Here is a 27,321-nt window from a genome sequence, read left to right as displayed (position 1 = left end):
AGAATTAGTTTCTACCAATTGAGATTTAAATAACATGGCAGATGCTACTGGCCTGCCCCAATGTCTGTGTTTCCCCTTCTTCTTTGTAACTGAACCCCAGGTTAATTTGAAGTGATGTACCCAGCTGAAAGATCTTATTTCTCAGACTCCCATTAAGTCTGGCTAGAATTTTACTAAATTCTGGTCAATGAAATGTAAACTGGTCTTTCTTTTTTAAGAATTATGTATTTAATAATCCCATTTGTTGCTGTTGCTATTGTTTAATCTGACCACACAGAGAGAAAGGGAAAATGAGACAGCAAGCCGCCAGGTGCAGAACTTGAACCGTGGTCGGCTACATAGGAATCCAGCACCTTTAACCACCATGCAACCTGCTGGTCCTGTAAATTGGTCTTTCTAGCAAGTCTCCTTAAGTGAGAAGGATCATAACCATTTCTACCCTAATGAACAGCAATAAACAAAACAACAACAACAACAAAGTGTTAAAAGCAAAATGCCACCACAACATGCAAAACAGGAATTTTCAAAAATCACTATTTGTTTAATTTGCAAGAGTGTGAATGTGCTCACTATAGAGAGAGAGAGACAGGGGCAGATGGGGTGGGGGGTGAGAAGGAAGCACTCTCACAGTGGGATGTGGTCATGCTGCAATCCATTCGCCTCCATTTTTCTGTATTGTCAAAATTCAGGCAGGCATGCACTTATGCCCTGAGTGTTTTCACAGGATTCGAGCTGATCAGACAGCCTTGTGGGATCCAGTTCTAACCACTAACCCACACAGCTTGCCCAATTTAACAATTGTTTTTTAGTAAACTATCACCATGACCCAGAGAACCATACACATTTTCTTTAGAGGATTAAATTAATGGTTCTTACACCCTTTACACTGCTAGAGAAAAATGTCAGCACAAACGTTTTTGTGTGACCTTGCCTAAACCACATAATTGTAGGCTTTTCATTCAACATTCATTCAACAAATGTTTACAATCATTAAAGATTTCCATGCATCCTTTTACCCTCTGTGAAAAACAGCCCCAAATTTCTGTACTCTAGGAAAATTACATTTTTATTAGAAAACATAATGCAGTACTCCAAACAGAAGATTATACTACTTTTTTAAAAATTCCACAATGCACTTCTAGGATAAAGGCATTTGTATTAGGGTTCTCCCGAGATACAAAACCAACAAAGTGTGTGTGTGTGTGTGTGTGTGTGTGTGTGTGTGTATGGAGTGTATGGAAGGAAAGAAATTTCCTTTACCAAACTAATTCATTCAGTTGTGGAAGCTTGCCTTGGCAAGTGTAAACTACAGGGTAGACCAGCAGGCTAGACACTCAACTGCATTCTGTATACAAAGATTATCTACTTGCAAAATTCTTTCTTGTTTGAAAAGGTCAGTCTTTTCCTATCAAATCATCGACCAATTAAATAAGGTCCACCCATTTATGAAGGGTAATTTGCTTTCCTCCAAGTTTAAACGTTAATTGCATTAAAAAAAATAAAAAAAATAAAACAAACAAAACAAAAACACACACAACCTTCATAGGACTATCTAAAATAATGCTGGATCAAATATCTAGCATATGATGGCCTAACCAAGTTCACATATAAATTAACAATCAAGGGACCAGCAGATGGTATAATGGTTATGTCACTGGACTCCCACATAGTCAACCACAGTTTGAATCCCAGAACCAGCACATGGTATGCATGCATGCCCAAGATCCCGAGAGGAGAATGAAGAAGGGATTATGATGTGGCCACCCCCACCCCCTGGGGGTGGGGGTGATTTCATGCTTTCTGGCTTTCTGTCTCTCTCTCTCTCTCATCTCTCTAGTGAGTACATGAGCCCTATAGTAAAAATCTCTCTCAAAATAAATAAATAAATAACAATCAAAGCATCTTAAAGTTTATTTATGAACCTTAATTATTTGCAAAGATAATCTTAGTCTATGTAAATCTATCATAGATCGTGTATGGGAAGAGACTTCTGTAGAGTCTAGCCTAGACCTAGAAGGGAGGGTCAGAGGGCTTGTTATACCTGAGAAATTGACTTTCGACTCACATGGTCTTGCAGTAAATCCTCAGATTGTTCTGGGATTGTTACCGGTTACACCAGAGAGCAGACATGCATGTAGCCAGTGTCAAGAGCAATTGGAAAGAGGTGGGAGGGGAAAGACATCCCAAAGCCTACTAGCCAAAACCTGGCCATATTCCCATCTAACGGTATCATAAAAAGCTAAGAACTGTGTCGAACCTACAGGACCAGAAATCATGCAACCCTACCTGGGAGGAAGCATTGTGTCCCCACACTGGAGAGTCATAAATGCACAGGTGAGCTGTGATCTGTACTTACATTAAAGGAACTCATATCCTTTCCCTGTATTTAGTAGAGTCTCCAATTAAGTGCTGGCAACCTGTTAATCAAATAGTGTCACAAAATAGATACCAAATCCACACTGATTCCCAAAGCACATGGGACCACCCCACACACACAAAATCTTTAACATGGTCTCCAAAACACTGCCCATATGGTGTTAAGTATATACCACACAATTTAAACACATTAATTAGTACAATCTGTTAATCATTTACAAAGTAATACATTGTCTCTTCAATATAATCTTTAAATCCCTCAATTCTCTAGTGTTTCCCTCCCCCAATTAATGTGAAAACTATAAATATCCTGTTGAAACAAAATCACTTCAAATTTTTTGCCCAACAATCCTCCACAACCCTTCAAAGTGTTTGCATTTTTCCTAGATGAATAATAATTGTCAGTTTTATAGAGTATCGAGTTCAGTTTCATTGGAGAAAAAGAGAATGGGGGAGGAATGGAGGGAAGAGGAGGAGAAAGAGGAGCAGGGGATATTTTAGAACAATTTTAAATTATACATGGGTTTAAATTAAGCAGAGAAGCTATTTTGAAATAACACGATCAAATTACAATACTTCTAACATACAAAGAAAAGGGCTTACTTTCAAGAGAATGCAAAATTCTAACAAGACAAAAGAAAAATCAAGTGTCAGGAAGAACCACCTACAAGAAAGGTGAGAGCACTGTGATCTCTAAAGCACACCTTCTCAGGTAAGTATTACCAATAGACTTGTGAGAGGGGAAAAAGACGGTCCTATTTAAGGACATATATCTGGAGGAACGAACTCTGCCATGAGCTTTATCTATATGACTTTAAAATGAAGTAAAACCCATTCGCAAAATGATTTCACTGGATGAAGCCATTTTGCCAGGATGAAAGTGTATAAGACATGGCATGATCATTTTTCAGGATGGGAAAGAATAGGTAGCAAACCTTATTGATTTAGAAAAAAAAATCACCTCTCCTGGTAAACAACTCTACCCTAGGTTTCATCTAAGGGTTTTGAGGGGTGTGCTTCAATAAACAGAGTCCTGGTTACCAATGGTCGTCCATAAGTGCAATCTCTCAAATAAAATCTGAACAAAAAATCAAGTCTTTGATGAGCATCTATTAATACATGTGCAGAAATACAGAGAATATAGGCCCAGCAGATACATAATGGTTACATCGCTGGACTCCCACATGGTTGACTGTGGTTTGAGTGCTGGACTCGGTGGCTTGAAACTTAGACCAGGTGCATGTGCTTGTGTGCCCAAGATCCTGGGAGGAGAATGGAAGAGAAGGGATTGAGGTATGGTCATTCCCCACTCAGGGGTGATTTCTCACTTTCTCTCTCTCTGTCTCTCTTTCTGTGAGCACACACACCCTAAGGCAAAAACTTCTACAAAAAAAAAAAAAAAATACAGAGAATACAGAAGTATAAGACATTGTCTTTATACCTAGAGTTCAAAGTTACTTCAGAAGATAAAGCTACTACCCTGAACAGCATCAAAGTCATGGTGGTGGACATGTGGTTCAAATTATTAGGTACAAATGAAGGGTTCAACTGCAGATACTAGAAACATAAGGGAGGGGGTGGGAAGTGGGAATCAGGAGAGGAGAATCAGGGGAAGAAAGAACATTTAACAGACAAAAAAAAAGAAAAGATACCTGTTGATGATAATGTGTATGGTAATGTCTTAGACTGATAGATTCATGTTGGGAGAAATCAAATGTATGCTGTAAGGAGAGACAGTAATTAAATGTAAACTTTTTTATTAAAAAATTGTTAGTCATAAACATTTTCTGAAAAGGTCCATGATGTCTAGAATAGTAAAGTCAGTGGGTAGAGAGCTCCATTTCCAGCCTTGAGAGAACTGGAACTAGACCAGTGCTCACACGGTACATAACTGCTCACTCTCAGAGAGCAGACAACAAGCACCCCTGGACTACGATCCCTGAAAGAAAGGAAATAAAGTTAACTGAGACTCCCTGGTTTCTGTCTAAAGGCATAAATCAAATGCCAATGCAGAGAGAGGAAATACAGAGCCCATGGGTCTTGTAGAGATATACAGATAAAGATCAGGGTTTAAAGAGACTGAGGCACCTGAAATGCAGAGAACTTAAGAGAAGCAAGCTATGCAGAAAACAAAACCCAGCAATCTCATAGAAGATCTATTTGACTCTTTGGCTCTAAACTAAGCTACATATTCATAATATGAAAGCCCATAAACTGGCCAAAGAACCAACCAGAGAAAGCACAGTTACTAGGAACCGGTTAGCTCAACAACTATCAAAACTCCCATAAAGCTGAAAGATATTCAAGATCTGAACAACTATCATGGCGAGAACTCTACTCCCAGAAAATCCCATGCCTTAAGAATAGGGCTATGTGGGGAACCAGCAGTTAGCGTAATGGCTATGTCGCTGGACTCCCACGTAGTCAATCGCGGTTCGCGTCCCGGACCCGGTGGCTTAAAACTCATGTCGGGCGCGTGTGCGTGTGTGCCCAAGATCCCGAGAGGAGAATGGAGAAGGGACTGCGGCGTGACCATCCCCCCTAGGGGATGATTTCTCGCTTTCTGTCTGTCTCTCTCTGTCTGTCTGGCGAGCACACGCGCCCTATAGTGAAAACCTCTCAAAAAAAAAAAAAAAATAGGGTATGTGAGAGCTAGAAAGCACCAAAAGAATTAACCTGTCAGACTGGAAAGGGAAACAGAAAACACACAATTGCATTTGAGATTTAGCACTTCTTTCTGGGCCATTGATAGAACAAGTAGACAGAAGATCAATAGTACATTGAGTCTTAAATGACATTATCAACCAATACGACCCACTTAATATTTGTAAAACATTACAGCCAATCACTGCAGAAAGTAATTTATTTTTAAGGATATAATGACTAAGATAAATAGGGTCATAAAATAAGTCTAAATACATTTAAAATTATTGAAATGAACAGAATACATTCTGTGACTACAATAGAATTATGTTAAATATCAATGACAAAATGTTATTTGGCAAATATTCAATTATTTGGAAATTAAACACCACACTTCTAATTAGCAGAGAGGTGTGTGTGTGTATATATATATGTGTGTGCGTGTATGTGTGTGTACATATATAGTATATGTACTATTTTGAACTGAATGAATATATAAATACCAAAATATGAGATGATAAATCAGTGCTTAGGGAAAATTTTAGCATTAAATGATCATTTTTTTTTTAAATCCAAAACTAAAGATCTAAGCTTATCCCTTTAGGAGCTGTGATAAGCGTGCATTTAACCCTAAAGAAAAATAACGGGAACAGCAGATGGTGTAATGGTTACATTGTTGGACTACCACATGACCAACCATGGCTCGAGTCCTGGACCTGGCAGCTTGAAACTCACACAAGGTGCATGTGCATGTGTGTGTGCGTGTGCATGTGTGTGTGTCCAAAATCCTAAGAGGAGAATGAAGAAGGGACTGTGGCATGGCCATCTACTCTAGGGGGTGATTTCTCGCTTTCTGTCTCTCTGTCTCTCTGGTGAGTGCACATGCCCTGTAACAAATAATAATAATAATAAATAGTACAAGCAGTAATCAATGAAACTGAAAACAAGGAAGCAAAAGAAAAGAAAATCCCAGAAACCAGAAGTCAATAAATCAGATAACTTAGGTAAAATAGACAAATACCTTGAAAGCACATTGTCAAAATTAGAATAGCCTTATTCTATTAAAGTTTCTTAGGCCCAAATTCCTTCTTCTTTGATCTGCTTTATGCTACTAGAGCTGGTCCTGTAAGTATTTCTCTTGTGCCAGATGCCACAATTCAGCTTTGTCCTTAGAGGTTACCAGAGAGGCACTGCAGAAGGAAGGAGTCCCAGCATGCTTTTCTTCTTCTCTCTCCTGCAGTATGTGGCTACTAGCAGCATGTTGGATACCCAGTGGAGTATCCCTCCTAGTGAAAGCTAGGTCAACAAATGGCATTTGTCTTCCAGGGATTTTCACCAATACTCCTAGAGGTGATTTTCTGAAAGTTTCACCAGCACCGGAAGAGGTATTTTCCCAATGAGTCTCAAAGACACCCCAGGAGGCACTCTCCTAATGCCAGTGCCAGCATGCAATATCTCAGCAAACGTCTGTGCTACCTCAGGGACACAGCTACACCATCTTCCGTGAAATCTGAATCTCAGCCTTGTAAGGAAGACCTCTTCCAAATCTGTTCCTTTTTTGGGTACTCTGGTCCAGCCAAGGAAGTTGCTGATCTCTGTACGGGCTATTCCTATATTCTTTAGCGTACTCTTTGCCCCTAACCACTCTTTAACTTCTTCCTGGAGTTTCTGACTTCTGTCTGGACTCTGTTTGATATAAGTAATGAGTTTAGTTTTAAGAATCTCACAAACTCTTCCAGAAAATAAAGGAGGAGATAACAGAAATTTATCCAAGTAATTTTATGAAACATCACTCTATCACCAAAACCAAAGAAGTTATTAGAAAATAAAGCTAGATCAATATTCTACATAAGCTTAGATGCAAACTTCCCTAGCCAAATTCTGTAAAATAAAATCCACAATTTATAAACAGGGCTATAAATCCCACTTAGTTATGATATGTCTTACAAATGCAAAGTTGCTTTCATATTTGAAAATCAAACAATGTGATATATCATGTTAACACAATAAAGGAGAAAAGACATAAAACCATCTTATTAGATGTAGAAAAAACACTGATGATTTCATTATCTATTCATGACAAAAATCTCAACAAACTAAAAATAGGGACTTTCCCTAGATAAAGGGACTCTACCCACCGCCACTCCCCCAAACTTCTAGAGCTAGCATCACAATGGTAAAAGACACTCATCTTCTGATCAGAAACAAGGTAAAGTGGTCTGCTCTTACCACTTCAAGCCTGAAGTCCTAGCCAGTGCAATAAGGCAACATCAGATGCATGAGACTACCAAGTCATGGGATGGTACAGATGGAGGATCAGTCTATTTTCTGCTACCAAGTCATTCTTTATGTCCTGGCATGGCTACAAGCTGAAGAAGAGCAAAGAGAGCAGCCTCAGCTCCTAGAATGACGTGCGGAGCTGCCTTCCTGACGCACGCTGGTTTCTCTCCTGGCCCTCAGCAGACTCCAGTTCTCTACGGAAAGTGAGCAGCAAGCCCACACAATGTCATTACACTTACTCTCCTCTACCTTAGACGGGTCACCATTGGAACAGTAAATAATGTTAAAAGGCTGTATTTTTACAGCTCCTTTAGTAATTAGAAATTTTTTAACACTAACCAAACAATGCAGATCTTAGAGATGATTAAAAGTATTTGATTATAGTGGCCACTATTACAAAGACACTACTTTTAATGCTCCGATCTTGTTTATAGCAAAAAATTTTTTCCTGTATTTTAATAAGGTAGTTATTTTATAGGGGATACTTGAAGCCAGTATTGATGCTTTAAATGACAGTAATATTGGCATAGAAAAGAAAGTAGCAAATGTTTACCACATCAGTTTCTAATGTTTACTATGTAAAATTTCCTGTAATATATTTATATACTTTTTCATGAAAATAGTTACCAGATATCTGTTTGTAACTGCATTATGTATTTGTAATGCATCATCTCACTTTGTAAATAAAATACACCTTAAAACATGAAAAAAAGAAATAAAGCAGAAATATTGGAAAGAAGTTTCTATTCACAGATCACATAGACGTATATGTAGAAAATCCTAAAGAATTTATCAAAAAGAAATAAAATAAGAATTTGTAAAGTAACAGGATTGCAGTTATATATACAAAAATCAACTATATTTCTATGTATGCACAACAAATAGTTGAAAAAGGAAATAGGAATATCACAAAAAAATTGAATAAAATATGTTCAAGATCAGCACACTGAAAACCAGATTGCTGAGAGAAGTTACACAGAAGCCTAAAACATGAAAAAATCTAATGACCAAGGGATTGAAGGGTCCATTTTATTCAAATATCATTTCTCCCAAAATTGATCTGAAATTTAAATGCAATCAGAACCAAAATTCTATCAGGATCTGCAAAAGTAGAGAAAATAATCTATAAAAGTTCAGTTAAAAAAAGAAAAGAAAGAAAAAAAGAACCAAAACTCTGAGCCAGACTGTGGAATGGTGGTTTAGGAGGGTGGATTCCACATGGCTTACAGTTTGAGTCCTAGACCCGCAGGGTTGGAAAAACACACAGGGCACGTGTGTTTGTATGCCCCAAATCTGGAAAGTGAGAAGCAATAAAGGAGCAGAGATTATGGTGTGACCATCCGCCATAAGGAGTGTTTTCCCCCTCACACTCTCTGTCTATCTCTCCCCAGCAAGCACATGAACTTGGCAAATTAAACTTATATTGGAATGCATAAATATTTCCTACATCGCATTGACAATGTAATTTTTAAAATAGGTGAAAAATCAGAACAGACATCTTATAAACTTCAAAAAGTACATCCAAAAACTGCATTTTATGATAAATGGATTTCATAATTTTTTGCAACAAAATACACTTGTACTTTAATTTCATTTTCAGTGAACTTTTAGAAGTCCGCTTATAAGTGAATGGCTAGTAAGCCAACCAAAAAATGCTTTAGTTATTAGAGAAATGCACCTAGAATGCCCAAAATTAAGTGTTAAAATTAGAAAGAATGGGACCAGCAGATGGCGTAAAGGTTAAGTTGTTGGACTCACACATTGTCAACTGTGGTTGGAGTCCCAGATCCAGAATCTTAAAACTCACACGGGGCGCATGTGCATGTGTGCCTCAGATCCCAACAGGAGATGGAGGAGAAGGGATTGCATTGTGGCCATCCCCCCTGGGGGGTAATTTCTCGCTTTCTGTCTCTGTCTCTCCGGCATGCATCCTCACCCTGTAGCAAAAAATCTCTCTTAAAAAAATTAGAAGGAATGATGATAAGAAAAATTGACAAGAAATGCATAGTAACTGTAAACATCATTGATGGGAGTGTAAAATTATACCATCATTTCAGAAAACAGTTTAGTTGTTTCTTACAAACATATTTAACATATGAACCAGCAATCTCACTACTGGGTATTCATCTGGAAGAAATAAAAACATATGTTCACATGAAGATTTACATGTTAAGTGCTAACAGCAGTTTTATTTATAATTCCAGAAATTGGGGAAGGGGAGACAAATTGTGGTATAATCATATAGTTTCAAAACTAAGAAAAGGCAGGGACCAGTGGTGGCTCAGTGATAGAACATGACGCTCTGCAAGGGAGACCCACAGGGAAGGGTTGCCAGTTTGCATGCGGAAAACCCCTTGAGTACACAGAGCACATGTGTGCTGGAGACATCTGAGTTGAGTGAAGCTGGGGGTGGATCGCAGCATTAGGACCCTGCCAGTGGTTCTGTATCTCTCTCTCAAAAAATAAATACCTAAAAAATACATATAACACGGATAACTCTCAAAAGCATTACACTGACTAAAAGAAACCACCCACAACAATATATAGTATATGACACCACTTTTATGATATTTTAGAACAAAGAAAACTAATCTGAAATGATGGAAATCATATCGATGTTTGCCTGAGGTTGGTAGTGAGGGGACTCAGTACTTCCGGGAATACCAGGAACGTTCCCTAGGGTATTCTGTGGTTTGACTAGTGTTGATTACATTGCTACCTCCATTGACCAAACCTCATGGAGCTGTGCATGTACTTGGAAAGGAAACATTTTATTGTACATAAATTATACCTCTAAAATGTTAGTTTTAAAAAATATTTAGAGATCTGAATTGCAAACCACTTAGGCTTGGTTGCAATTTATTTTAGTAATTTAGTTCCTTGTCTTCGAAAATTATTCAAAACTTCATTGTGGCTTAGCTTTTGTTAGACTAAATGCAAACTCCTAAACAGTAGAATTAGTTCAGTGAATAATTCTTTCCTTAAGAAGAATTTCAGAATTCACTTTACATAATTGATTTGTTTTTTGGTTGTTTTTATTATTATATAATTATTTTATTTTTTTATACATTCTCTTTTTTTCTTTTTTAATTTCATTTTCTTTTAATACATTCAATCACATTATTTAGCTTACAAAGTGAATATTTCAACAGGTGAACATTGATTTGTTTTCTAAGAGCTACATTAATGCATAGAGATAAGTCACACTATATGAGAAACACACTTATCCATATTTAAATAAAAACACACTTGGACATTTAAAAAGTATGTACCTCTAATCATACAAAACATTAGGAGCTGTCCCAATTCTGTGAGCTAGTAAGTGACTAAGGGGCCACTCCTTCCGCAGAAGCGCATTCATTTAGCTGTCATGGTCTGTTAACACTGCGCGTGTGAGAACAGACCTCAAAGGCACAATGAAATGGGACACGGGAAAATTGCTACAACTTTGTCTCTAGACCCACTTACAGCATGGACTGTACCAAACTTTCTTGCTTCTTCCAGCCACCTGGGAAAGCATTCACAGAGTGATATGCGTTACAAGTCTAAAAGTTGAATCAAAAGAATTAAAGAATGCAAATAACCCAATTACTCTGCTAACATTTATTACTGCAGAAAAAGCTTCAGAGGTACTTAATTAATGAGACATTTTTCAAAGCACCCACTCATACATACTACAACTGAAAAGTATCATCTTAAAAAGTAAGAGAAACACCTATGTCTGGAGTGTTAGGATGACATGTTGAAGTGGTTTTCAAAAAGCAGCACTTGCAGGGTTCTTTGCTTTCCTGTCTGGCGGCACCACCGGCTCCCCTGGACCCAAGGTCAGCAATCATAAACGCATCTCGTGATGACCGAGTTACTGCCCTCTGCACGATCACTTGCGAATACGGTGGCAGAGCTGCCTCAGTACTGGCACCAACGCTCTGAGGTTTGAGCCACCCAGGCCACTCCTAAGCAGAGGACCAATGCAGAGTTAGAACTTTAGGGGACAGATCAGGTCATGTTAAAGATTCACCTGTCTCTCCCCTTCGAATTAGTCCAAAAATATATATTCCACAGGGTCAGAGAAAAATATATTTTCCTCCTCACTTACTCTCCATTATTTTTAGCCTCCAAAGGCTCAGATATCAGTTCATTAGCACAGTAACTGGCTCTGAATCAAAACTAAAAAGAAAGAAAGACTATCCAAAGAGTTTCCTATGATCCTCCATGAGTATTAGCGCGCAGCTTCCACGTGAAAGTTGTCAAACTGTGCAAATTCAAAGGAGTGAGTTCCGATTGCAGCCCAGCCATTCTTCGGGAAAGGCACGAGGATGTCTGTCCACAGAGACTTGTCATTCAACTTGCCAGAGCAGAAATAACCCTGAAGTACAAAGAAGATGGAAATGAACCTCTGAACCCGTTTCTTCATAATATATGGCCCATGTACTTAGTGAAGCAAATGCCCTTCACTCTCAAGACAGCAAAACACAGTCCCACAAGTTTGAGCAAAAGTTTTAAAAGAAAATATCTAGGAGGAAATGCTTACCTACCTATTTAAATAGCCTCCCAAGGTACAGGGGGTACCTCAATATTTCTTTGTGCCTCTCCTAACTGTGAAACTGACAAAAGTACGAAACTGTTCCTAATGTCATTATAAAGTTTTAGACAGAGGCCACTAAAATAAAAACACCTGTATTTATAAGTAGTTACAGATGCAGGTGCTGTGACTGAGCCACCAGCTCTTCAGCTGAGACTGTGCTGGAGCCAAACATCTGCCTCTACTTCAGTGTTTTATTTGAGATCTTCATTAAGGACCCTTTCCCCAGTCAGAAGAGAAATAATTCATCTTACTTTTAGTGTTTGGCACCAAATGTATAGGATATCACTTGGAAGCCATAGGAAGCTTCTATCCTTAAGCTGAAAAAATAACAGCCATTGGTTTAACTGATGATGAGGCAGTGGGTGGGGATAGAAGAAGGTAAGAATCCATCTGTCTCCTCAGAGGGTTGCCATGAGATTATCATTCTCTTTGGCACGTCGAAAACAGCAAGGTGAGCTCTTATCATCATCATAGCACACTTAAGAGGTTTCACAGCATACCACTGAAGGGATGAAGATTCAAAGCACTGGGCTGAGAACCAAAATACACCTGTTGTTAAGTCTTAGACTTACAATGCAATATGCCTTCATTTCTTTCTTTTATTTTATAGATGGAGACATGAGGCTTAGCAAGATTAAAACTCAAAGTCACAGATTTGCCCACAAAGATGGGACTTGAATCCAAGTCACTTCACTCCATATTTGGAGCCATGTCCCTATTGAAACCCGTCCACACCACTTTCTTCAGCTCTAAGGCTGCTTACTGAACACCCTCTGTCACTCTGAGACAGTGAACATTAATGCAGCCAACGGACTCACACACAAATCAGAGTGAACACAAACCTGCCTCCTCCTCCCACTAGCTCCCAGACTTCCTGGTGGTCCCTCAGGCCAGGCCAGTCATGCCCACCTTTTGCATTAGGTATGTGCTCTGCTCAGATGGTTCCCCCCTCACTCAGATCTAAGTTCAAACACCAGTGACTCAACAAAGCCTTCCCTGATCTCCCTAGTTAGAGAATTAGGCAGGGAGCTTCATTAGCTCATCACCCTACTTTTTCTACATAATTACTTATGTTTTTATGTGTAAGTTTACTGTCTAGAACAGAGGGTCTGCAAACTATGACCTGGAGGCCAGCCACCCACTTTTGTAAATAAGGTTTTACTGGAAAGTCAGGCACACTCATTGGTCCACCTACTGCCTATGGCTGCTTCCCCACTACTACCTCAGAGCTGAGGAGCAGCAGCCCACACAGCTCACAGCATCTAAAGAATTCAATACAGCCCTTTACAGGAAAGGTTTGCCAACTCCTGTCCCAGAAGAGTTTGCTCTAAGAGAGTCCTGTCAGTCTTGTTCACTGCTGTATCTCTAGCACTGAGAAAAGTGTATATAGGAAGGGCTTAATAAAAACCTCCAAAACAAGCTCATAGAAGTTATCTACATTTTACAGATAAAGAAACAGAAGCTTCAAAAGGCGAAATAACTTACTAGAAGACTCTATATATTAGTAAGGGAGTAAGATAGTTGCTCTGGAGCCAGCAGGTGGTATGATGGCTAAGGTACTGGATCCTACATGGCTAACTCTACGCTACGGTTTGAGTCCTGGACCCAGCAGTTGAAAAAACATACCAGGGGTGTGTGTGTGCACACTCAAAATCTTGAAAGGAGAATGGAGAAGAAAGGATTGCAGCATGGCCATCCCCTCTGAGGGATGATTTCTCACTCTCCTTCTCTCTGGAAAGCACACATACTATGTAACAAAAATTTTTGAAACAAAGCTGTTCTGCCTGTTTCCAAACACTCCTACAACTAAGAATATTAACTTGATTTGTTATATTCTTACCACATATCAGATAATGTACTAAATTTTCATGTTATCTCATTTACTCTTTATAAGAAGGGTGTGCCTTCATGATATTATAAATGGGAAAACAAATTGAGTAATGCAAAATACTTTCAAGTGGAATATAGTAGATTTTAAAATCTATTGTTCTCGGGAACCAGCAGTTAGCGTAATGGCTATGTCACTGGATTCCCACGTAGTCGACCATGGTTCGCGTCCCGGACCCGGTGGCTTAAAACTCACGCCGGGCGCATGTGTGTGCGTGCCCAAGATCCCAAGAGGAGAATTGAGGAGAAGGGATTGCGGCGTGACCATCCCCCCCGGGGGGTGATTTCTCGCTTTCTGTCTCTCTGTCTCTCTCTGTCTATCTGGCGAGCACACGCGCCCTATAGCGAAAACCTCTCCAAAAAAAAAAAAATTTATTGTTCTCTCACCCAACAGTATGGGATTAAGGCACCTAATATGTGCAGAGAATTCAACAAATGGCCAATGTTAACATAGTAAAATCCTTATCCTAGTTGCAATTTAGAACATGGAAAACACAGAAGAGACTGTTTCTTTCTCATTTATGTAGCAAAGGTTTATATGCCAAATGTTGTTTAATGCACTGGAAACTTATGATGAATAAGAAAGACAAGGTCCTTGCTCTTATGAAGCATTATTCTAATAAAAGGAGACACAGAAACCTATACACACAATAAATGGGAACTAGCAATAAGTGGCACATTAAGAAGTAATGGAGCAGCATGCTGTATGGTAGTTACGATGATGGACTCCCTCATAGCTGACCACAGTTTGAATACTGGGCCCAATAGCTTGCAAAATCACCCCAGGTATGTGTGTGTACATTCCCAAAATCTCGGGAGGAGAATGGGGAAGAAGGGATTGTGGTATAGCAATCCCCATGGGGAGTGATTTCTCACTTTCTCTCTCTCTGTCTCTGTCTCTCTCCAGAGAGCACATGTATACCCTTTGGCAAAAACCTAAAATAAAAAGAAGTAAAACAGGCTGATGTGACAGTGGGTGCCTAAGAGACTACTTTATATTGGAGAGTTGGAGAAAGGCTCTCAGAGCCTGTGGAATAAAGTTGAAATGAAAGGGAGAAGCAGAATGTCTACAGCTGACAAAAAAAAAAAATGATGGAGCCAGGCAGGTAGAGTGAGTGAGTCAGTAAAACCCGTATCTATGCTATAATAGTAGCACAACAAAAGCTAATTTCTAAAAGTACCAAATAGCATTATATTGAAGACATATGAGAAAAAATGGTTTAACTAATTAAGAGTAGCTATATCAGAGGTACAGAACACAGATGATAAATTCTGGGAGGGATGTGGTGAAAGGGGAACCCTCCTACACTGCTGGTGGGAATGTAAATTGGGCCAGCCACTGTGGAGAACAATATGGAGGTTCCTCAAAGATCTACAAATAGAACTACTATATGATCCAGCAGTCCCACTCCTTGGTATCTACCCAAAGGACAGAAGAATACTTAATCAGAAAAGTACTTGCACATCTGTGTTTACTACAGCATTATTCAGAATTGCTAAGCCATGGAACCAACCCAAATGTGCATGAACACATGAATGGATTGATAAAATGAGGCACATATAATCTATAGAATACTACTCAGCCATAAAAAACAATGAGACTTTGGCATCTGATAGAAAGTAGATGAATATGGAAGATTTACTGCTGAGTAAAACAAGCCAGGCTATGAAAGAGAGACACTGTATGTCTCCACTTAACGTATACCAACTGTCTGCACTTTATAGCAGAAACTGAAAGATTAGAGGATATACAAACATGGAAAATGGTTAGGATACTTGAGACAGTATGAGAAGAAGGGAGGAGAAGGGGAAGAATATGAGGGAAGAAATCAAGGAGAAAAATAGAAAGACAAGATAATTATGGGACACAGAAATGGATAATTATCTGTTGATTATAATGTGCATAGTATCCTCAACTGGACTAAGGTGAAGTGTATTCATGTTGGGTATATTCACTTTACAAGCTAAGTGAGGTCTAGTAATTGAATGTATAAAATTAAATTAAATAAATAAATAGATCTTAAACTTCGTTTGATTTGGAGGGAAAAAAAAATGTTCCCAAACTTGAGAAATGGTTGAAACTTGAAATAGTTGATGGTATCAAAACTTAAAACTTCTATTTATCAAAAATATCATAAACAATATTAAAATAGGCATAGCATAAGAAAATACTTGTTATATCCATCACAGAAGATGAGCTACTACCAAGAACATATATATAATAAATTCAAACAAATCTATCAGAAAAAGACAACACAGTAAAAGAGTGAGGAAGGAAAGTGGACAGGCAACCAACCTCAGAGAAAACACAAATAGCTAATAAACATGAATGTGCAACCTTTCTAATCATCAAAGGATTGCAAATTATATCTATTTTTTTTTTTAAATGTGAAATTGGAGGCCAGCAGGTGGCATGATGGTTAAGGGTGCTGGACTTTCACATGGCTGACTGCAGTTCAAGTCCTGGACCTGGTGACTTGCTTTCTCACTTTCCCTCTCTCTCTCTCTTACTCTGTACCTCTCTGGTCAAATTAAATTGATTAATTAAATTAAATTAAATCGTTTTAAAATTTTTTTGAAATTGATAATACCAAATATTATTATGATTGCTGTATAAATTGGTAGAGTTTGGCTAGCAATATGGCACCATCCATTACACTTTAAAATGCAATTCTACTTCTAAATACCTGTCTAAAGAAACACCACCCATGCACCCCAGAAGACACATTTATGTGCGAACAAAGCCCATACTGTCTCCCTACTTCTCAATTCACTGAAAAAGGGAAGAACTGGGGACAAAAATTACATCCATCAGGTGTGGTCTAGTTAAAGAAACTGCTACATCTAAACCAGATCTTCAATGTGTGCTGTTAACGCTTTAAACAACTGCTATTGTCATTTCTGGTGGTTAAGTGATGGTGAGAGGGAGAATGAATTACAAAGTCATTTGAATCCTATTTGTTTCTTTTCCAATCTAAAAAAATATTATCTTGAGAGGACTATCTTGGGAGACAGCAGTAAATTACAGAAAAGAATTTTCTCTACACAGTATCTCTTAGCAACACTAGCAATCACTAACTCATGACTAGTGATTCTGATAAATATTTTTTAGATTTCTGTTATACTCTGAGTTATGTGCTATCTTCTCTGACAAAAATATTCTTGCGAAGCAACTTTTAAAAACCAGTTCAGCTATCAACTTTATCCAAAAATACACCTCAGTTTATAAAAAAAAAAAAAATTAAAAACAATAGTGATCTGATAAAGTTAACTATTGATGGCTCCCTACATGCAGATTACTCTGACACACATTATCATTCTAGAGACAGATATTTACTGGGTTCATGGCAGATTCTCTGCCCCTTTCCACTATCAACTTATAGCAGAAAGTTCTAGAAAGGTACGAGAAGAAAACATTTTATCCTTGGGCATTCTGATACATACCTTAATAGTTAATGTGAGTGTATACCATTTTTTTGCTGTAACTTCAACACGTCCTATAGAATATACAATCCATCCAGCTGTAAAAAAAAAAAAAAAGATCTTAATTGATATATTTTTAAAATCTAAATCACAGAATCCTATAACTCATCGGGGGTTCTCAAGTGGCATTTGTATGTAGAAAGGTCAGCCTTAGTAAAGATCCTTTTCTTCCAGAATTACAATTGATTCAAGCAAAAGAGTCTTCATTCCACCATGTATTCAATAACCATGTCTTAGGCCATATGCTGTACATGCGCTCACTACAGAACTGGGGGAAAAAAACCTTAAAAACCAACCACAGAATACTGTGTTAGCATCAATAGTTCAGGTATACATTTACACCCAATTGAAATATGGAGGATAAATGGGAATAGTCAAAAAGACTACCCCAGGATTTTCAGCTAGCGTAACTGTTTACATAGTAACAGCATTAACTTAGAATTAGAGGGAGAAAAGGACATAATTTTGGATGTACTGTATTTGAATGCCTAAGAGAAATCCAGGATGAGATGTCAAGTAGGCAGTTTAAAACATAACAGTGGGGACTGAAGATACAGATTTAAATTCCTAGTTCCAATTCTGTCATTAATTAGTTTTCAAACTCTGGGCAAATCACTAGAAACCTCACTGGATGTCTGTTTTAAATTAGAAAATTACTGAGGTACCTTCTATTAATAGACGATTATATCATGATTATGTAATTCCTACTCTAAGTTCTTACCACCCACTCCCTCTATAATTTTTATTTCATTGTAATTACAAAGTCGAGACAAGAGTAGCAAACCATAGAAGAGAGTATTTTTTGTTTGTTTGTTATTAATGCAGGAGGAAAGTCAAGAGATTGAGAATCCAGAAAAGTCACCATCAATAAGGTTTAGTTTCAGTGGAGTGGTATGTAACAAAAACCCACAGTGAAACAGATGTTCAACTTGAATACATGCTAGGCAACTACTCTGGATAAAATACTGTTCTTTATAAGATAAGTAAGATGAATGAGAAATGTCACACTGTTCTCAACAACTAAATTAAGAAATAGGATTTTTCCAGGACCAGCAGTTAGCGTAACGGCTATGTCGCTAGACTCCCATGTAGTCGACCGCAGTTCGAGTCTCGGACCCGGTGGCTTAAACTCACGCCAGGCACGTGTGCAAGTGTGTCCAAGATCCCGAGAGGAGAATGGAGGAGAAGGGACTGAGGCGTGGCCATCCCCTGGGGAGTGATTTCTCGCTTTCTGTCTCTCTGTCTCTCTCTATCTGGCGACCACCTTATAGCAAAAGCCTCTCCAAAAACCATTTTAAGCAGATCAATCCTTCTTTTTATATTCCATAAGCACAACAGCACCATTTTAATAGTCTCCCTTTATTTAGGATGACTCCTGAGTGTTCCCTTCCTCCCAACCCTCCCACCCTAGTCTGTGCAAATCCCACAACGCAACATAGCTCAACTCTACGATAACCTAAAGAGATCTGTGCAGTTATTTTCTCTTTTACTGAGCTGCCCCTTTCTGTACTAATTCAGTAAATCTCTGTAACTCTGAGTTGTTTGGTATTTGCTTCTATGTGCTGAATCTCATCCCAGTCAGATGTTCAAGCACTTTGAGGTGGCCTGCTTTCATCAGTCTCACAAATAACAAGCAGATGTTCAAAGTAACATATCACATAGTAAGGCATGTCCTATTAAATAAAAAAAAATTTTTTTTAAATGTCACTTACCCAAATCACCTGTAACTCTGTAAGATCCATTTGCAAAAATCCAGAAGAAAACTCCTCTGGCACTTCTAATAATAATACCCCCTTTATTTACTCTTCCCGCAATGAACACACCTCCAGTCTCAGGGGTCTCTATGTAAACATCACACTTTATAGTCATGTTGGTCCTACAGAATGAAACAGTTGATTTATACTCTTAAAGCATGCCATTCGTAATGTAGTACAAATATGTCACTCTCTAGAAAACACTTCTAAGTTTCTAGTTGAGGCAAGAATATGATTTTCTACGTCTGAGCTTGTACCAGAGATGGGCTTCAGGAATCTTCAGTGATGACAGTTTTATGTTTTACATAAGTTATTTCATTGCCTCTTCAAATGGGTGACTGGATAATAATATTTACTATTATTAAGTTTCTTAAGAACATATTTCTTGCCTCTCTGTAATGAGACAACTTCTCATCCTAAGACCATAACATAGAAAGAAGCCACTCTACTCTATAAACATGTTAAAGGTAAATGTTTCCAGGGCTGTTCAGGTGGTGTGGTAGTTAAGGAGCTGGAGTCCCTCATGGCTGACCATGGTTCGAGTCCTGGGCCTGGCCATTTACACTCTCTCTCTCTCTCTCTCTCTGTTTCTCTCTTGTCAAGTTAAATAATAATAATAAATTAAAATAAAATTTTTTAAAAATAGGTAAAAGTTTCCATACTACTCTGAAAAGGAAAAATAAAGGTTTATTCAAATTTCCATTGGCAAAGGGAAGTAATGAAGACAAAGTTAGGAACCTCTGGAGAATACAAGCTACCTTGGGAAGACTTCAGAAGACAGATCTAAAATCGTGTCTCTGCAAAAAGAGAGTCAATGCTGTGTTGTCTCTGTAGCTGGGCTTCTCCAATTTGCACAGCACAGAAATGCCTGGAAGAAGTGCTCAGTGCCGTCTGTTGGCCCCTTCAGTGGACCTAGTTAGGCTCCCTGATTTTGCATGTCTTCCAAATTTCCAGGTGAATTTCCAAGTGAATCCCACTTTGAAAATCATTTTCCACTATACAGAATCATTGTCTTCCCAGAGGCAATAAAACCCACAGACCCACAGGAGCACATCAGAAGAAAAGATTCAGCCAACCAGGAACTACCAGAGCTTTCACAACGAGCCCTCCTCCAGGTTTTCCTTTAAAAACGCTACTAGATACAATACGTTCCACCTGAGAATGATACAATCCCCCAAACCAACGTGATCTCTGAAAATAATTCACTTTCTACTCAATATCTAACTGCAAATGGGAATAAAACATAACATCTGCATACAAACAAGTAATAAAGCAAACAACTTATCTAACGTAAAACTAAGACCACCACAAAATCCATTTTGGAACCAGCATGGGTAGAATTGGATCTCAAATTACATGGCTTTTACACACCTCTTCATTTCTTCTTATCAGTGAATTTTGCATAAGTAAATTTTGCTGTGTAAAGGGGGAAAAAAGAGGTACACAATCTATTAAAAAACTCTACGTTTAATTACCTATTCTGAATTGGGCTATTTTACAGGATGATCAAACGCTAAGTAGCGAAACCTCTCTTGTATATCTTCTGATGTTATAGAGAGCTTTTCTTTCTGTTGACTAACATCAGTATGAAACCACTAAGAAACATATTGTCACAAACACTGCCAACCTCCTTTCCAATTGATCAGAAGTTTAAAAGTCCAACAGATACTGTCAGCTACATAAACTTTTTCTATTTAGAGTAAGAGTGAAAGATCAACCTTTTCAATACAACACATTCCAGAAAAAGTGGTTCTTGCACCAGAACTTCTCGGGTAGTTTTGTGGTTAATGTATGAAATAGAATTAAAAGCATAGTCTATTCCTCCACACCCACTATCCTCAGTTGTGCTGAGAAAACAAAAACCGGTCAATATATTAATAAGCGAATTTGTTCAAAGGGATGAAGAGCTCAACTGAGTGCAAGAAAAGGTAACTTCGAAATTGTCTTCAGATCCCAACCAAAGCTTAAAAACAAGATAGGAAGTCTTAAGAGGCATTATCCTTCATCTAGTCAAATTACTGTGGTGGGCCCCTTCATTAAATCTAAGGACAATAGAGGAAGTTCTACGCAAAACACAATCCTAAACTACTGACACCATGCACACACTCAGAGCTGACTTACTAAAATAGAACCGAGATAAACTAAGCTAGTTTTCCCTTTCCCACTTGTAGAAGGAAGACAACGATTGGGATGAGGGTGTGAAGTGTAGTCAAAAGAGCATTGGACTAGTGAGCCTGCCAAAAGTGGCCGGACAGTCGACAGTTTCTCCAGATTCTTGTCAGACCTTGGGGCCAGAGTCAGGACTTGTAAGTGGGAGTAAGGCAACAAAGAAGGGATGAAGACTTTCTGTAGCACTCCACAGAAAAGCAGTTCAAAGCTTTATCAGAGTCATCTTCTCTTCCCTGTCCAGTTTCCAAGCTCCGGATATGGCCATTTTAGTGGCCCAGCACTACGATTTACGACCACCAAACCGGGAATGCTTGTGTGTGGTTTTACATATTTGCTTCCCACAACAGGATTATATGAGTTAGAGGAAAAACAGGTTACAGTTATACCAAAAAAAAAAAAAAAAAAAAAAAAGGAAAAAAAAAAAAAAATCTACCTACCCAGGAAAATAAACAAATATAAATCTTTCCTCATTTCAGAGTAGTCATAAGAAAATGAGACCTTTAGAAAAATGAAATATATAATTATACTGGATCAGCCTTTTCTCACTTTCTATCTCTCTGTCTGTTTCTGTCTGTCTGGCAAGCGCATGCGCCCTATTGCAAAAACCTCTCCAAAAAAAAAAAAAAATCAGGATTCTACCCTTTCAAAAGAAATTTAGGTTTCATTTTGGAATATAAGGTATGTATTTGCCAAATATGACCAAAGTTTTATCTAAAAATATCTATTTTAGTAATATCACTAATTATTTAAAAGCCCTTCTAAACCAAAAAAAAAAAAAAAAAAAAAAAAGGTAAAGAATACAAAATCAGATGTTACAAGAAAGCATATTTTAACTCTACAACTAAAGGTAAAAGGACAGGGAATTTCTGGTTTGATTATTATATTTTAAATGAATAAGAAATACAACTTTTTTCCATACCAGGTACCTAAAGAAAAGACTTGAATTCACTAGCCAACTAAAGCTGATTTGCTTTTTGCTATTGCCATCTACTGTCACCTGGTAAACAGATTTTCTACAAAGGCTAAGACTGTGTAATTCTACCATTGGTCCAGCAGGTGGCAACATGAGATCAACAAATCAACTCTCCAATAACAAAAAAAAATTAAAAACAACACGCAAATCACAGTCCATTTATAAATGAATATTACATCATAATAGGGTCCAAAAGTCTTCAATTACTATATTAAAATCAAACTGCCCCAGGCCAGCTGCTCCCATAGATGAGGTAAGGGAGCTGGATCCTGCATGACCAACCACAATTCCAATCTCAGTCCCAGCAGCTTGAAAAACACGCTGGGCCAGTGTGCAACATGTCCAAACTCCTATCCGGAGAAGAAATGGAGGAAAAAAGGCTTACAGTATGCCCAGGCCCCCGTGAGGGGTGCTTTATCTCTCTGACACACTCTTACATTCTCTTCCTCTCTTTCTGGCAAGCACACATGCTCTCTGGCAACTAAAAAAAAAGTCAAGCTGCTCCTCTGATAATCACTACTAAGTTGGGAAAATTTGAAGGAAGGATACTGAGGCAGCAAAATAATTTGCTAGTTGATTTGCAGTCACCGTGATATTCAAGAATTACACATCAGCTATGTTCTTGGACAAGGAGGACTACTAAAAACAGTCACTTCGGAATGTACTCAACAACTTACTCAAGTAACTCAAGGTTACTTGGGTAGGACCTACGTTGAGGACAGCAGTCTTACCAACCATTTGTAATCTCCTATGATGCTGATCGTGTTGGATGCGTCCGCAGCCCAAGTTATGGGGCGCTGATTGAGAACTTGGCGCAGTGTGAAGCGATGTTCCCCAGGGTCTTCGATATTCATAAAGTATTCAAATACACCAGTTTGATCAGCAAAATTTGGAGCTTCACTAAAAAACGGGTAATCTGTCAGAACACACACACAAAATAAACACTCTATTTAGTATTGAATCCTTAGAATATTTCCTGTCTGTATGACACATTTTGGAAAATTTTAGAAAATGTCTAAATAAGTACTTATAGCTTCTCAAAGTTCAGTGTTTGTATCCAATAAAGAGAGATTGATTTTGATGTTACCATAATTAAGTACTAAGATAATGGATTTGACAGACATCACATAATATTTGATCCTTGCATTTGGTGAAAAGGAATGATGATGAGTTTTGGAGTGAGTCAGATGTAGGTTCAAAATCCAGCTCAGTCTGTCACCATGGGCAAGTTATTTAATTGCCCTGTATCTCAAGTTTCCTCATTTCTAGGTAGGCAGAATGGTGAAAAAATTCAATGACAGAATGTATAAAAGATAGCATCTGACAAGGGCTCAGTAAAGGATAGCATTATACTTAAACATCCATCAAACAAAGTTTCAAATCATTGGTCACAGTCACCAACTGAATGAAATTAGAGAAGCATTTACAGGGTTGGTTTTGCAGCCTAGTACAGTTAAGGGAACTGGATCCCAGATGGCTGACCACAGTTTGAATCCTGGCCCTGAAGGCTTGAGAACACACCCAGTCCATGTACATAAGTGCCCCAAATCCCAGCAGAATGGAGAAGTGGAGGAGAAGGGATTACAGTATAGCCACACCCCATCGAGGTTGCTTTCCACCTCTCCCTTTCCCTCTCTCTCTCTTCCTCTCTGGTAAGCACCTGTGCACTCTGGCAATTTTTTAAAAATTAAGCATTTCAAGTATAGAATTTACTAATTTTCTTCTACTTCTTAAATAGAGAAAAGTGTTAAGCCTAAACTATTAATCCCTTTTTAGTTTTATTAAATTAAATTAGAATCATATAATAACAAATGTAGAAGAGCCATTTGAGTCATAATAGCTTCCAACTATTTGCACTGGATTCTCTATCAGGTGTTTTCGTATTCATTACCTCACATGAGATATTATAAACCCTATCAAGTAGATATAAAGCCTGGCTTAAAGTTTTTAACTTTAGTTTTCACTTTCTTCTGTGGCCAATAAAGCCATATATTTTCAGTGTCAAAGTTTTGAATTGCCTCTCCATTTTCAGGATCACAGAATACTTTTGGTGTTAGAAATTTTTCAATCTTATTAATAAGGCCATTTCCCATACCAACTCCTCACCTACTAAAGGCGAGAGTTACCTTTGAGAACAGAGAACTGAAAAACAGATTGCTAAAACACATTTTTCAGGGTTAATGTATACATCTAAGAGGCCATCTCAGAAAACTATAGAAAACTCGGACTAGCAGATAGCGTAATGGTTACGTCACTGGATTCCCACGTAGTCAACTACAGTTCAAGTCCCAGACCTGGCAGTTTAAACTCAAGCCAGAAATCACCCCTGGGAGGGGGGTGGGGTGATTTCTCACTTTCTGTCTCTCTGACTCTCTCTGTCTCTCCAGCAAGCACAAGAGCCCTATAGCAAAAAACACTAAAAAAAAAAAAAAGAAAGAAAAAAGAAAGAAAGAAAAGAATTATAGAAAACCAAACCACCAAGTTCCCCTAGGGGTCACTGTTTTCCATAGTATCCAAACAGTTACAAGGACATCAGTTCATAGTTGAACAGGAGTCAAGCAGTTCAATCAGCTCCAATCAACCAGATCACTTCCTGAAAAGGGAGCTGAGATTCCCTAGCAGGGGCCAGCAGGAGGTGGTACAAGTCTCCTCCATCTTTGGTGAAAGAGCAGCCCTGTATCCAACAAGAGGTGCAAGTCACTCACTAGCACTAGGGTTCTCCCCCAGCTTCAGATTTTAGATTATACAGCTACCGGACTCTTAACTGTGGAGCCCAAAATTCTCTACAGTAATACCTACTAGTCAACAAATTTTGTTGCTTACTCAGTGACCTAAAAATATTACAATAAACATGCCTACTAATTTTTTTTCAAGTGGTTTCTCTAAAATACCAATAATCAAAAGCCATTTCTAACAGTTTTAGGACAGATCTTCCTAGAACACCAGTGAGCTCTAATAGTGCTAGGGCATATAATGAGTAAGATTACCCAAAAATAACTCCCCATAAATTCTCAGATCACAGCATCCCAGAATGGCAAATATGAGTGTGCTTTCACCTCCACACAAAAGAAAGATGTCAGCAATGGCCAATGAGACAGAAGCAGAGATACATTATCTTAACTTCACCAAAAAGCTAGAATTATTACTTTCTTTTTTTTAATTGCCAGAAGGTGTGTGTGTTCGTTCACCAAGGAGAGAGATAAAGGGGAAGGGAGAAAACACCCCCAATGGGGTTATGGTCATTCAAAAATCCCTCCTCCTCCATCTCTCCATCCTGTCAGGATTTGGCGTGCACACACACACACACACACACACACACACGCCTCATGTGCTTTTTCAAGCTGCTGGGGATGGGATCTGAAATGCAGCCAACCATGTGGGATCTATTTTAACCTCCAGGCCATGAGACTGGCCCTATAACTTTCTTTTTCTTTATTTTTTTTCAATGTTTACTATAGGAAGTATGTGCTCACCAGACAGGGATAGAGATATAGGGAGAGAAAGATAATGAGAAATCACCCCCTAGTTGTGAGGGTCACATCGCAATCTTCTCCATTCTTTCAGGATTTTGGGCATACGTGTGCATGTGCTTGGCATGATTTTCAAGCCTCCAGGTCTGAGACTCAAACCGACCAGCCATGGGGAATCCAGCTGCCTTAACCTCCATGCCACCTGCGGGCCCCCAGCCCTGTAGCTTTCATTCTAACAAGGACCTCTACATTTTTTCAGGCACTGAAAAATACAGAGTCCTCAAGTTGAAATTTACCTTGAAGAAAAAGAAAGAACGAACGAAAGAAAAGAAGAAAAGAGAGAGAGAGAGAGGGAGAAGGAAGGAAGGAAGGAAGGAAGGAAATTTAAAAAAAGATTAGCTCTCCTGGTACCATGTAGAAGTCTGAGAGCTAAATGAACATGCTTTTGATAGTCACTCCATCATGCATCCAGACTGGCAGGTAAAAATGGATGCAGTACTGCTAAAGACGGAGACCAAGTTAAGTTTCAGTGAAACATACTCACCGACATTGAAATCATCCTTATAGGAAAGTGGGAAGGGCTGAGATTTGGGAGGAAGTGAGTAGCTGCCTTTGCGACCTGTAGTAAGAGTGGTGAGTGTGAACAGTTCATCCTCTCCCAGTTCCAGTGTGAAAGTGCCCCCACTGTCAAGGAGCTGAAAAGAAGATCACATATCTGTATTCAAGGTCACGTGCTCATTTCACTTGGACAAGTAGCTTTTCTTAAAAATCAACTTAAAGAGAAGCCCAATTCATTTCTGTCAAAACTTCCTAAATATGTGTGAAAAACACACCAATACCAACATCCCTGCTGTCTTTTTCCTTGTATTTTAAAACACTTTATGAAACTATATAGAATTTTTTTCAAGAATTTCATTTCATAGAGAAAGAAGGACTAGATGGTCCCCAAATGTATCTCCATCAGCAGATTCTTTTCCATTACACTGTAAGCTCTTCAAAGCTTGGGTTTACCTAATACATGCAACTAAGAACCCCACATATTTATCTTTCAGGACTTTACTAAAGTAGAGAAACCCAAAAACATCTCACTGTTGACTCAGCTGTTAATCACTTATAACCTTCTATAATTAAAAAAGAAACATGCTGCTCATTATATGCTCATATATATTTCAATTTAGCACATTAGGTTTATATCACAGTTATGATCTTGGCAACCAAATCACTTTCAGCCACAATCACTTCATCTACAAATGAGGAAATACACACATACATAACAGGGCTGTTGTGAGGATTAAACCAATGTTTATAAAGTGCGCAGCACAGTGAGTGACCACCAGGAAACACTCACTATTTCATAGCTGTTTTATGCTAAATGTAAACTTCTAAAGATATTGGACTCATTTGCATAGTTAATATGGGTATAAAATTTATGCCTATGTAATAAAATTTGGGGTTTTTTTTCTACTTTGAACTAAATAAATTTATATCACATCCTTGCTTTAATAGTAAGTTGACAGTCAGATCTATGAAATACCTGAGGCCATATTCCAGCTCAGGAATAACTACAAATACTATTTTTCCCTATAGGAAAAAAATCTGTTTTATTATGCTATTTCTAGCAATTGGTTGTACAAAACATAGAGATTGTTCTTTTGTTCTTTTTTTTTTTTTTTTTTTTAGGGGTTTTTGTTTTAGGGGGCG

At 38.3% G+C, this 27,321-nt stretch overlaps 1 protein-coding gene across 3 annotated transcripts in view; it reads right to left on the bottom strand.

Moving 5' to 3' along the window:
• Nucleotides 1-9,455: 9,455 nt before the first annotated feature.
• The window catches only part of GALC (galactosylceramidase), a 63,398-nt gene continuing 45,532 nt past the window's right edge, over nt 9,456-27,321 (bottom strand). Inside the window, exons 12-16 of one of the 3 annotated variants that reach the window (XM_006164702.3) lie at nt 26,165-26,315; nt 22,886-23,066; nt 18,967-19,130; nt 17,216-17,292; nt 9,456-11,665 (exon numbers count right to left, since the gene is read on the bottom strand). In XM_006164702.3, coding sequence (XP_006164764.2) covers nt 11,519-11,665; nt 17,216-17,292; nt 18,967-19,130; nt 22,886-23,066; nt 26,165-26,315 — 720 coding nt within the window. In that variant the 3' untranslated portion in view covers nt 9,456-11,518. Of the gene's footprint in view, nt 11,666-17,215; nt 17,293-18,966; nt 19,131-22,881; nt 23,067-26,164; nt 26,316-27,321 lie in introns of those variants that run through there. The other 2 variants (XM_006164701.3, XM_014582616.2) reach the window with 2 other exon arrangements.

This window comes from Tupaia chinensis, unplaced genomic scaffold (genome assembly GCF_000334495.1).
Source record: "Tupaia chinensis unplaced genomic scaffold, TupChi_1.0 Scaffold143680_1, whole genome shotgun sequence".
Taxonomy (NCBI): Eukaryota; Metazoa; Chordata; class Mammalia; order Scandentia; family Tupaiidae; genus Tupaia; species Tupaia belangeri.
Note: the sequence above shows the minus strand (reverse complement) of the source record. Positions and strands in the feature narration are given on the sequence as shown.